The sequence below is a fragment of the Lactuca virosa genome, chromosome 5, assembly GCF_052849685.1.
Source record: "Lactuca virosa cultivar CGN04683 chromosome 5, Lactuca_virosa_CGN04683_v6, whole genome shotgun sequence".
NCBI classification, from domain to species: Eukaryota; Viridiplantae; Streptophyta; class Magnoliopsida; order Asterales; family Asteraceae; genus Lactuca; species Lactuca virosa.
The window spans coordinates 372,328,619-372,342,171 of record NC_136430.1 but is presented as its reverse complement, the minus strand read 5'-3'; the positions used below and the strand labels follow the sequence as shown (position 1 = coordinate 372,342,171).

The 13,553-nt window shown below is 36.3% G+C and overlaps 1 protein-coding gene across 2 annotated transcripts; it reads right to left on the bottom strand.

Annotated features, from left to right (window-relative positions):
- Window positions 1-10,805: 10,805 nt before the first annotated feature.
- Window positions 10,806-12,711, bottom strand: LOC145111276 (ubiquinone biosynthesis COQ9-like protein). Of its 2 annotated transcripts, none has more exons than XM_079047570.1 (6): window positions 12,224-12,711; window positions 11,849-11,956; window positions 11,600-11,764; window positions 11,353-11,524; window positions 11,194-11,267; window positions 10,806-11,113 (listed from the first exon to the last, which is right to left on the bottom strand). In XM_079047570.1, exons 1-6 carry the CDS (start codon window positions 12,521-12,523, stop codon window positions 11,039-11,041), a joined length of 894 nt encoding a protein of 297 aa, XP_078903696.1. In that variant the 5' UTR covers window positions 12,524-12,711; the 3' UTR covers window positions 10,806-11,038. The 2 variants fall into 2 exon arrangements, with proteins under 2 accessions (XP_078903696.1, XP_078903697.1); XM_079047571.1 differs by having other exon boundaries at window positions 11,072-11,121; window positions 12,224-12,710.
- Window positions 12,712-13,553: the final 842 nt, after the last annotated feature.

Genomic DNA, 13,553 nt, shown 5'->3' with positions numbered 1-13,553 from the left:
TAGGCCCACGTGGCGGTCCAGTCATGCCAAAGGCTCGGTATAGTTTCAGTTGGACTGTAGGCCCGGTAGGGCGGTCCAGTCAGGCCGATGGCCCAGTATGCATGTTGATTGATTGATTATTATGGATATGGTATTATCAGTGTGGTATTGGTATTTTGGGGGTAGCTCACTAAGCCCTCGGGCATACAATTTTCAGTTTATTATTTCAGGTACTTCAGGAGTTCATGGCAAGGCGAAGGCGTGACCGTACCGCTCCTCATCCTTATGATCTGGCTTTTGGGACACTCTGATTGAATAATGAATTGAAAACACTTTTGTAAACAAATACTATTTGGTTTTATTTATGTTTGAAAAGTTTAAATTTGGCATAAAATTTATGGATGTTACATCGAATTTTAAATCGAGTGATTTTTAGCCGACACAACCTATACGAGAATCGAAGGTCTCGTCAATAGTAGCACAACGGTAAAAAGTCTGACGAAAACGGACGTCGGATGAAGAAGTTATGAATTTTTAACGGATTTCTTGTCCCGGTCTGTTAAAAATAATAATATAAAAATTAAAGTCAAAATTAGCCGACGAAGTCTAAACGAAAGTTGTAGAGCGTAATTTTACCTACGCATGCATATAAAGAACGTCAAAAACGGAGCCCGTATGCGAAAGTTATGGATTTTAGAAATTTTTGCACAAAAACCGAGATAAAGCACAAAATCCGAGGAATTTCGCATTGCCCAACTTCGGCCACGTCACCCTCGTCCGGATCTCGCCCCGTGTCCGCCACGTATCCAAAGCAGCTGCGTGGCACGTCCGAGAAGCGACGCGTGTCGCACAGGTGGCCGAAGTCGATGACGCGTCTGATGACTCCTCGCATCCGAGGTGCTGGACCAGTCCGAAGCCGACGCGTGTTGCGCCGGTGTCCGAACCTCGCACCCTCTATCTGGCCCTCGCATCTGCTGCCGCGTGCAGCCTTTTCAACCGCAGATCTTCAGACTCGCACCCTATAAAGGGGGGGGGGGCTGCGAAACTTGCCGGGTAATATTGATTTTTGCCCATTTTTCACCCCTTATTCCATATTTTGGCTAATTCCACTTCCCCCGAAGCCCCGGTATTTTTAACACCCGGAACACGTCCCGGAGTGCCCGAGAAGCCCAGGAAATTTATTTTTTCGGTTTCAAAGCCCGACCCTCGCAGAGCCCGGTTTCTCAATAAAACTCCCGGTTTTATTAGAAACGATCGTTTTAGGAAACGAATTGATGCCCGATTTTCATTAAATCAGGTGAGTGTATAGTCACTTTCATCTTACACATAGATATGAAGTATTTTATATAAAATACGTGATATGTGTATATATGTTGTTTGTTTATTTGAGATGGATGTTGAATGAATGTTTTATACATGTTTAAAATGATTTAAAATGTATATATATTTTATCTTCAAATATGTTGGGTAAAACATGGGTAGATAAAGTATGAGGGATAGAAGTACAGTATAGATGTACGTTGGTAGCTATGAATTTAGTACAGTATAGATGTACGTTGGTAGCTACAGATTTAGTATGTTGGCAGCTATGGACTTAGTGCCTGTTGTATAAACCTTGGCGACGATGTGACTTCGTGCCTATTAGATAAACCCTGGTGACGATGTGACTTCGTGCCTATTAGATAAACCCTGGTGACGATGTGACTTCGTGCCTATTGTATAAACCCTAGCGACTATGAGACGTAGTGCCTATTGTATAAACCTTGGCGACTATGAGACGTAGTGCCTATTGTATAAACCCTGGCGACTATGTGACGTAGTGCCTGTTGTATAAACCTTGGTAGCAATGGACTTTGGATAAATTCCTTAGGTCAATCCTAGGGAATGATTGGATGAAGGATAGTCGATTCTTGATCGACGTTTGTTAGTGCTTGTAATATAACCCTTGGGCAGCGATGGACTTCGTGCCTATTCCTTAGGATGAATCCTTAGGAATGAGTGAGATTTGATTCTTAGGGTAAATCCTTAAGAAATAAATAAGATAATGGGGATTGGGTAATTGAGTTGATTGTTTGATGTTTAAGCATAATAAATTATTTATTGTGGGTTGAAAACCCTATATGCTCACCAGGATCCCAAGCCTGACCCACTCAGTTTGTTTGTATCACAGGTATCGATACGAAGTTACTTTACACTGAGAGATTAAAAGAGATGTAGATCACTAATGTAAGTGAGTGTAAGTTCTGTTTATGCTTATGTTTCTGTATTGACGATGACATCCCAATGGTTTAAGTGAATAAAATACATTTCTTCAGAAATGATTTGATAATATAATTATCATGTTTTTATGGGAGCAAATTCCGCAACACCTTTTAAAAGGATTACTCTGATTTTATTTTAAAAAGCATAAACGAAATCGGTCTTTTCTGGCCGAGAAATTAAGGAATGTCACAGTTGGTATCAGAGCATTAGTTTAAGCGAACTAGGAATTTGTAGGATTTCTAGACTTAAACTTAGAATGCTAAGCGATGATTGTGAGATGAGTGTCTGCTATATTTTAGATACGAGCACAAGTTTATTTTAGGAAAGATGCCTAACATGTTTTATGTGTTAAATATTTTATGTTATAGCTATAAGGATGCCTTATATGCTATTATTTGTTCGGATCTATAGTCTGTTGCCGACCGGATCTGGAAACTTTATGTGTGTAGGATTCTAAGCGTATGATTACGAGATTAGAACTAACATGTAAATGTTTCAAAGTGATAAGGAGATTTATACGTTTATCGTAAGTAAAGCTTTCCTATCTTAAGTTCTCGCCCAGTACACCGAACGCCTGCTTGGGTGTACAAAACATTATGGTGAAGACTCGTAGAGAATTGAGTAGATGGAGGAAATGAAAAGCTTATGATAGTGAATGATACCTATCAGAAGATATCATAAGAGTGGTATCTTGCCTTTAGAATATGTCTAATAAAATAACGAAACGTTTAGAGGGGTACGGTACGTCTGAAGTACACCTTCGATTGGCAGAATGATGGAATGGTTGGTGTAATTCTTGAATTTGTCCCATCATCTGCAATTTCCATCACCAACCAAGTTGAAGTAGAATTGATGATTGAAGATACGCATGGAAGAAGTCCTAGTAGAGTCTAGGAAAATTCTATGATTAATTGGACACATTCGTATGTGTTAAATTGTTTTGTGATTTTAGGACTTGGGGACTGCGAGACAGTACTTGGGACGAGTATGAGTAGGTGTGAATAGTAGTAGAGATCTATACTACTGGCAGCACAGGACTCACGCTTGGATCAGGGAAAGTCACAAGGTTACCAAGAAACTAGTGATTGATTCTGTTTTATTCGGATATGTCATTACCCTTGTTTCGGTAATGACTAGTAAGTTGGTTGTTATTCCGACCCTAGTGGTCATATCAAATTGAGTCCGACTACGATGAATTTGTTACATGGTTCGGAGGACCAAGTTCGATGTAGCATCTGACTAAAGTCAGAAGGTTGAAATTAATGTGATCGATAGCATCTCGCTCGTTGTTAATGAAGCTTGTAGCTGGAAATGCTATATGCTAAAATGTGATTATATCACATTAAGATACAAACGAAGGTATATTCCATTCTGGAATTTGACTCAAAGAGACTTGAGTCTAGACGTTGCATCATCCGATGAAGGTCATTAGAACATGACCCGTCGATCTGTTACAATAGATAAGGGGAAGTACTTATCCTAAGAAGAAGAAGGAGTCCTCAATAAGGTTTTATTTTGTAACTTGTAGGTTACGATTGAAAGTCCAACCTAGTACGAAGAGCAGGTCTAAGATTGAGCATTATGGTTATTACTTAGGATGGAAAGATAACGTATGGAATCATTATACAAGTCTATTTTCGTTGATGATTCTAGGACGTAATCATCCTAAGGGGGAGATAATTGTAACGCCCGTAGATCCGGGCTAGTCAATTTAAAGACGATAAGCATCAAAAATGACTTTTTGATGGAAAATTATTTAGAAGGATTAATCTTAACCAAGTTGTAGTATGTGGCTCAAAGTTTCCGGATATATAAAGAATGCCGAAATCCGAGTTATAACGAAGAAGTTATGACCTGTCGAAGTTTCACGACAAACCGGCACGGTGCCGAATGTCGTAAAAAGTGAGTTTTTGATAAACTACTTTTTAGCCTTACTGATCTAAATGAAACTCGTAGTGTTCGTTAAACCGAGAGTGGGTATAAAAAGAACACCCAAATCTGACTTCGTATGAGGAAGTTATGATTTTTCGAAGTTTCAGCTTAGCAGTAGACAGCTAAAAACTCGAATTTTAGATCGAGTGATTTTTATCCAACACAACCTATACGAGAATCGAAGGTCTCGTCAATAGTAGCACAACGGTAAAAAGTCTGACAAAAACGGACGTCGGATGAAGAAGTTATGAATTTTTAACGGATTTCCTGTCCCGGTCTGTTAAAAATAATAATATAAAAATTAAAGTCAAAATTAGCCGACGAAGTCTAAACGAAAGTTGTAGAGCGTAATTTTACCTACGCGTGCATATAAAGAACGTCAAAAACGGAGCCCGTATGCGAAAGTTATGGATTTTAAAAGTTTTTGCACAAAAACCGAGAAAAAGCACAAAATCCCAGGAATTTCGCATGGCCCAACTTCGGCCACGTCACCCTCGTCCGGATCTCGCCCCGTGTCCGCCACGTATCCGAAGCAGCTGCGTGGCACGTCCGAGAAGCGACGCGTGTCGCACAGGTGGCCGAAGTCGATGACGCGTCCGATGACTCCTCGCATCCGAGGTGCTGGACCAGTCCGAAGCCGACGCGTGTTGCGCCGGTGTCCGAACCTCGCACCCTCCACCTGGCCCTCGCATCCGCTGCCGCCTGCAGCCTTCTCAACCGCAGATCTTCGGACTCGCACCCTATAAAAGGGGGGGCTGCGAGACTTGCCGGGTAATATTGATTTTTGCCCATTTTTCACCCCTTATTCCATATTTTGGCTAATTCCACTTCCCCCGAAGCCCCGGTATTATTTTTAACACCCGGAACACGTCCCGGAGTGCCGGAGAAGCCCGGGAAATTTATTTTTTCGGTTTCGAATCCCGACCCTCGCAGAGCCCGGTTTCTTAATAAAACTCTCGGTTTTATTAGAAACGATCGTTTTAGGAAACGAATTGCTGCCCGATTTTCATTAAATCAGGTGAGTGTATAGTCACTTTCATCTTACACATAGATATGAAGTATTTTATATAAAATACGTGATATGTGTATATATGTTGTTTGTTTATTTGAGATGGATGTTAAATGAATGTTTTATACATGTTTAAAATGATTTAAAATGTATATATATTTTATCTTCAAATATGTTGGGTAAAACATGGGTAGATAAAGTATGAGGGATAGAAGTACAGTATAGATGTACGTTGGTAGCTATGAATTTAGTACAGTATAGATGTACGTTGGTAGCTACGGATTTAGTATGTTGGCAGCTATGGACTTAGTGCCTGTTGTATAAACCTTGGCGACGATGTGACTTCGTGCCTATTAGATAAACCCTGGTGACGATGTGACTCCGTGCCTATTAGATAAACCATGGTGACGATGTGACTTCGTGCCTATTGTATAAACCCTGACGACTATGAGACGTAGTGCCTATTGTATAAACCTTGGCGACTATGAGACGTAGTGCCTATTGTATAAACCCTGGCGACTATGTGACGTAGTGTCTCTTGTATGAACCTTGGTAGCAATGGACTTTGGATAAATTCCTTAGGTCAATCCTAGGGAATGATTGGATGAAGGATAGTCGATTCTTGGTCGACGTTTGTTAGTGCTTGTAATATAACCCTTGGGCAGCGATGGACTTCGTGCCTATTCCTTAGGATGAATCCTTAGGAATGAGTGAGATTTGATTCTTAGGGTAAATCCTTAAGAAATAAATAAGATAATGGGGATTGGGTAATTGAGTTGATTGTTTGATGTTTAAGCATAATAAATTATTTATTGTGGGTTGAAAACCCTATATGCTCACCAGGATCCCAAGCCTGACCCACTCAGTTTGTTTGTATCACAGGTATCGATACGAAGTTACTTTACACTGAGAGATTAAAAGAGATGTAGATCACTAATGTAAGTGAGTGTAAGTTCTGTTTATGCTTATGTTTCTGTATTGACGATGACATCCCAATGGTTTAAGTGAATAAAATACATTTCTTCAGAAATGATTTGATAATATAATTATCATGTTTTTATGGGAGCAAATTCCGCAACACCTTTTAAAAGGATTACTCTGATTTTATTTTAAAAAGCATAAACGAAATCGGTCTTTTCTGGCCGAGAAATTAGGGGATGTCACACTCGCTCTCTTTCTCTACAAACCATGGCCTTGGTTTCTCTATCAATAAAACTTTTTATGTATGAATTTACTTATGGTTTCTCTCTCTCTACAAAACTTTTTTAAGTATGGATTTACTTATGGTTTCTCTCTCTATAAAGCATTTTAGGTATGGATTTACTTATGGTTTCTCTCACTACAAAACATTTTCAAGTATGGTTTTACTTGCATGGAAAAATAATTTTTAAACATTTTAAAAGTACCATTACTGCACTAGCAGAAAACATGTAACTCTCACCAACCTTATGTTGACCCTCAAAACTACATATATTCTCAAGGAATCACTAAACAAGCATTTCAGACAACGGAATAGTCATGGATTTCAGACAGCCTAGTTTTCTAGTTTTGTTATATTTGCTTACATGTTTAACGAAATTCATGTACTATACTATTATATGTAAGAACCTTGTATTCAAACTTCAAGATGGAATACAACTACTATTTTGTTCATTTTTGTATTTGTGTTATATAATAAGTTTACTTGTGATCCATGAACTAAGTCGCACAGCTCAACATGTTCCTCTGCCTCGATTGGGGGTGTGACATATAATCACTCCCAATGCTAACAAGATTATGAAAGTTAGGTGCTCCAATCCCAATAACAACATAGTTATAACACTGAGAATAACAAGAGATGGTGGTCTTGATCTCTTTCCTAAGAAAATTCATGTCTCAGAACTTACCAAGTATGGCTATTCAGGATAGGAGGAAATAATGCAATTCCTCTCTAACAGTAAGAGAAACTTGTATAAAAAATTGAGAACTGATAGGGTAAACTCATGGAAAATGTTTAGAAGTTAAACTTCATTGCTCCACCTCCTCCTAAACCTTCTCACAGACAAAAAAGAAGAAGAAGACAAAAGTATGAAGATTAAGACATCAAGGGTCTTATTCCCTTTGGTTCCAAACTGATAACAACAACTTGCCCCCAAACACTGTTCCTGAGTGTTATAAGATTGTTTACAGACCATCGATGATGTGTTTGTTGAGACAAGAATGGGAGGATGTGCTTTCAAAGGTATACTGATTTACACAGGGCTACAACACATAATCTACTATGTCTGGGAGATTTTATCAAGGGCAAGCCACTTGTTAAACATTATCATCTTATGATATCAGTGGAATGGAGTAAGAGAAGACATGAGCTACTAAGAGGCTTCTCCTTTTTTTTAAGCCTTAGATTATGTATGAAGCTGTCGAATATGAAAATAGAGTTGTTGGTATTCTTCCTTAAAAGTTTGTAGTTCATTTTGTATACTTTATACTTAAATACTATGTAAATTATAAAGAGTTATTAGTTAGTATAGTTAGTATTGACATTATCAAATAAAGGGAGATTGTTAGGACCCTTGTGATTTGATAATCCAAAAGATGTGCGTCAATTGTTGTTGACACTGATGATCATCATGGGTTACATCCCATGATGACATCAGGAAGCTTCATGAAGATTCGACAGTAGATGAAGCCCTGGCATTTGAAGTTAAGTTCCTTATGGTTTAAGGATAGTAATAAAGATCAGGCTTTCCATATAATAAAATAGTCTAGGGATGAACAAGCCGAACCCGAACCGGACCGGCCCGAAGACCGAAAATCGTGAATTACCTTACCCGAAAACCGGACCGTTTTTGGGTGTAGCGGGTCGGGGTTCGGTCCGGTCCGGTTCCGGGTACTATACCGGGTTTCAGGTTTTGGACCGAATTAGACTTTGGTAGTGTTGTTTACGGTTTCGGTCCAATCTTGTTCTTATACCAAACTGGGTTTCGTATGTTTGTTGTTTACGGTTTCAGGTTTTGTTTGTCATGTCACTCTCTAACATACTATTTCAAATTATAATCTTATTACGTAAAATCCATCATTCGTATCTTTGTTGTTTGCACAATTCGACTAAAAGAATACATAAAAGAATATGAATACAACGGTATGCTGTGGGACTCTAATTAGAACACGTTCAAATGAGGTGTATGCAAACAAATAAAAACGTTATTAAAAAACTACACTATTTTTATAAAAAAACTTCATTATTTTTATATAAAAAAATCTACACTTAACATCACTATTTTTATAATTAAAAAAAACCGCACTATTTTTATAAAAAAAAATTGCACTTGACAACAAAATATTGCATTATTAAAAAAAAAGAATTGCACTATTTTTATTAAAAAAAATTGTATTAGGAAATAACTTTTGGTTTTTCGAGAAAAAGAAAATCGACACCATAATGCGATCAAGAGAAGAGGCCGAAAAAAAAAATTTGACACTATAATGTGATCTACAGGAGAGGCCGAATCAATTCACTCAGACAACATTTTTTTATTTTGGTAATTCTCGCTTACTGTTTGTCGATAAAAAAAAATAAAAATAAAATAACTTTTAGTTTTCCGGTCCGGTCCAGGTTAAATCCTTTAATTCGGGTACGGTCCGATCCAAACCCAAAACCAGATTATTGATAAAAACCAAACCTGAAAATCGGCCTACTAATATGATAATTCGGTTCGGTTAGGGTCCGGTCCCGATTTTTTTTCCGGTCCGGTCCGATCTAACAGGTCGTATGTTCATCCCTAAAATAGTCCTAAGGGATTGTTTTTCCTTTTGTGTCTATCTTGTATGTTAAGATAGAATTTTATTCTTTTGTTATATATATATATATATATATATATATATATATATATATATATATATATATATATATATATATATATATATATATATATATATAGGGTGAGGTTCAAAATAGAACTATAATTAACTAAGGAATCAAGGAACCAATCTTTTTTTCAACATTTAGAGCTTGTTTTTTTATAAAAAAATTACTAAAAATATAGAAATTCAAAACTTTTTATCATTTTTCCAATGATACCAAATTCGATAAAAAAGAAAAAAATTACCAAATTAACAGTGTGAATCTGAATTCACACGGTGAACTTGAAAAATATATAATTTATTTTTTAGCATTCACAATGTGAAATTAATTTAGAAATTTTTAGTTTTTTTTCGATAAACAATAAGCTCTAAAACTTGAAAAAAAAAATTGTTCCTTGGAGAACTAATAATTATGGTTCTCTATTGATCTCTCTCTCTCTCTCTCTCTCTCTCTATATATATATATATATATATATATATATATATATATATATATATATATATATATATTCTCTCTCTCTCTCTCTCTCTCTCTCTATATATATATATATATATATATATATATATATATATATATATATATATATATATATATATATATATACCTGATTGTGTAAAGGGTTATCGATCAAGAGTGTGTACGTAATTAGAGTATGTTTTCTGATTAGCTCTTGGTTATTGAAACTATTCTTATCAATATAGTTTGGTTTCACAGTTCTTGTTTGCATTCGTGTTATTTGATTTGCATGGATTACCTCTTGGCAATGACTTTCGTCGATGGAAGAAGAAGATGCACTTCCTTGTCACTATTTCTAGAAAGTTGTTCATATTCTAAGGACTCATGCACCGGAACCGATAGAAGATGAAACCATAACACATACCAAAAGAATATGCAAGTGGGACAATGATGATTACATATGTCGTTGGCACATCTTGAATGGTATGTCTTACTCTCTTTGATCTCTATCAAAACCACAAATTGAATGGTATGTCTTACTCTCTTTGATCTCTATCAAAACCACAAATCTACGAAAGATCTTTGGGATGCATTTAAATCCAAATACATTGATGCTTTATTGTTATTTTATCACCATCCAAATACAAAAGATGAAACCATAGAACATACCATCACCACTTCGTTTTTAGAATCCGATTTTTAACATTTTAATCAATAGCATCAATAGAAGGATGTTTAGCCTCAAAAGTACCTAGAATACCCTCACTCACAATGTACTCGTTATCATGTTCGGAATCCCCACCATCATCACTTTCATTTTCTGAACTTTCATCAAAATCATCTCGATCTTCACCCTTAGCATCAGTTATGTCATCATCATCATTCACTATCTTAGGAACCCACTCGGATATCTCCCGGACCTTCACTTCATACTTCAGCCCCTCGATATTTACCATTATCATAACCAATATCTTTGATTTGATACATACGTGGCCACAAGTAATATTTTCCTCTTGATCTTCATCTTGAAATAAGAAAACACTCGTTCACTTGCCACTTTTTTTTTTAAAGCACTAGTCGTCCATGCACACAAGGGTAAGCCTTTAATCTCTATCCAAACTAATCGTCATCTAACCACAAAGTTTTTAGAAACGCTTCAACCTCTTTGAATATCGGATCGACAACCTCACTTTGCTTGAACTTACATGCAAGATCATCATTATCAACAACACATAGCATCAAAAGCCCACAAGGATGCAATGTTAAAGGCCTTTTAAGCATATTTTTTTAAATGTTTAACGACTTGGAATGAGAAAATAAAAAGGCTATAAAAATGACTTTTTGCATAAATCTATGTGAAGCGACTATAAAATGGTATTTGAAATTGTCGGGTAATTATTTGCAATTGCCCCGTTTACAATTTAACAACTCACTACAAACACTTTTCAAAGTCAGAAAAGATATTAACTTTATTTTTTAGGGTCACATAAAAGATAAGCAATCAAACAAAGTATGTAAACCTTTGCTACAATCTTCAAACATCAAATTCTCAATCCTTAACAACCTTTCTTCATAAACCCTTGAAATGACCCTCCCACCCCTGCCCCCACTGCTTCTGCAAAATATTTCACCTGAAAAACTTACCCAACAAAAAAGTTAAATGTGAAAATGCATTTAAATTCAAGTTATCACATTGAAAAAATAAACAAACCTCTTGAAATGTCTTCTTTAGATCAAATGCATCTCTAACTCTCTCATTTAAGAATACCCATGTATCATTAAAATCTGAAAAAAAACAACCCCATTATCAATTTATCATCAATCATTAGTTCATTACAATATGTAACAAAACTTAAACTTTAAAACAAACCTGGGGAATTATCAGTTAGCATGTATATTTCAGTTGTTGAGTAAATTCCACCAAGAACAGTGCGTTTTAGGTACCAATCCACACCATTTCCTTCATCACTTACAGCATGCCAAAACTCATCAACTAGCATTGCTCGTTGTTTAAAGCTTGTTGTGAAGTTTGATGGTTGTGCCTATGTCCATAATTGTGATTGTTTACTTACTTTTAAGGTGATTTAACAGATGTAGCAAATAGCAATAGAACTTACTTGAATGCTTAGAGCTTGAGGCCATTTTGATATGTATGGAGCTTGCAATTCTAAGCGATATCTAACCAGCTTTGCAATGCGTTCACTTGGTACCAAATCTTGTAATTGTAACTCACCAGAGTCGATTGCATCAATAAGCTTTTTCAAGCATTCGTCCATAAAATACTGTAAGACGAGTAAGGGGGATGAAAAGATTAATCAAAGATGATGATGATGAGAGGTGAAAAGTGTGGAAGAATATGTGTATACCTCAACTAGGGCACCTTCTTTTTGTGAAAAAACTCCAACAATGGAAGGGGAAACACCAACATCCCTAGCACCTGCAATCATGGCTGCTTCAGTCCATCCTAACCTAGCCTGGAAAAAGGAAAAAGAAATTGGCATTCAATTAACCAAAACAAACACACCATGACATCACAACCAAGCTTCTGGATCTCTTTGCACAACCTAAGATTGTAATTTAACACTGATCCAGACCAGGCATTCCAATTCATTTGAAGAAACAAGTGCGATAAATACGTATATGCTTCATTCCACAATTAGAATCGAAAATAAGAGCCGAGATTAGTGTGGAATAACACGAACGGAAATTAGGTTGCAATTGTAAAATGAAATCAAACGTACCACGTGAAGAAGAGATGCCGCGAGCACTCGAGCTTGTTCCTCTTCGTAATTAGCCCTAGGTGGTGTTCTTCTAGAGGCACCACTATCAGAAGGGTTGTGAAATTCATCTGTTTGGGTGGACGAAGATGAGGTGGTGGTGTTGGTGTTAAAGCCATTCGGGAAAGGGGAGTCGGATGTCGCCGATGAGAGAAAACGAAAACGAAAACGAGGTGTTGTGATTGGCAGTCGAGAGGTTTGTAAGCAGTGTTTAACAGAGAAATATGAATAGGGAAGCAACCGCTTCGCTGCCGATCGATACATTTGCAATGGTTTGGTATGAACACAGATGGATCGAGGAAGAGAAGAGGGAGGATGCTTGATTGTTTTCTATTTGTGTGTATGTGTGCGACTGTTTTGTTTGATTTTGGGGGATTTCTTGGTTCCACGTTGCGCCATTTCCTGCAATAAAAAGCGTAGGAGACGAAGCGGTTTAAAAGCGATATTTGGGTAACTAAATGGTTAATTTGGTTTACGTTTTTATTGCTATGCAAATTGATTTTAGTTTTCAAAATATACATGTAAATAATTCAAATTAAAATCAAATCTCTTCGGGTCTAACCAAATTATAAAAAGTCACATATAACTAGTTTTATACTCAGTCGATGGAAAGTTGACCGGTATAATTAAAAAAAATATATTTTTGTTTTTTTTTTATTATCATTATTTAATTTGTTATCATATAGAGACAAATCTACCTAAATAAATAATATAGGGATGAAAAAAATAACATTAAAAGACAATAAAATAAAAAATAACAATTCATTTTCACACAAATAAATAAAATTAAGTTAAAATTGTAATTCATTATAAAGATTAAAGACCAAAAATAGTTGGTAAGACGACATTCATTGAATGAGATGTGTGAAATTTATTTGATGAATTTTTTATTTTATTTTCTATTTATTTTTAATATCAATGTGGTTAAAAACATAATTATGTTGATGTTATGAGTTAAAGATAAAAATATGTAGTTTGTTTGCGTTCAAAATAAGAATTGCATTCAAATAAGAATATATTTGGGTTAAATGTTTTTTAAATGTATTGTAAGACTTTAATAGTTTTTCCTCAGTCTCTCTCACTCTCTAGCCTCCTGAAAAACCCTAAATTCGACCTCTTTGAGCCTTTGGCCATTGTTGGTGACCATGAAGAGCTTATTTGGTGGTTTTTGGTCCATTGAAGTGGAAGAGGACTCTTGTGCTGCTTCATTTTGGCAATCTAGCTTCTACCTTTTGGTCTTGCTGAGCTTTTGGACCTCTGTAAGTCATAAAGCTCTTAACTTTTTGTCTCTTGC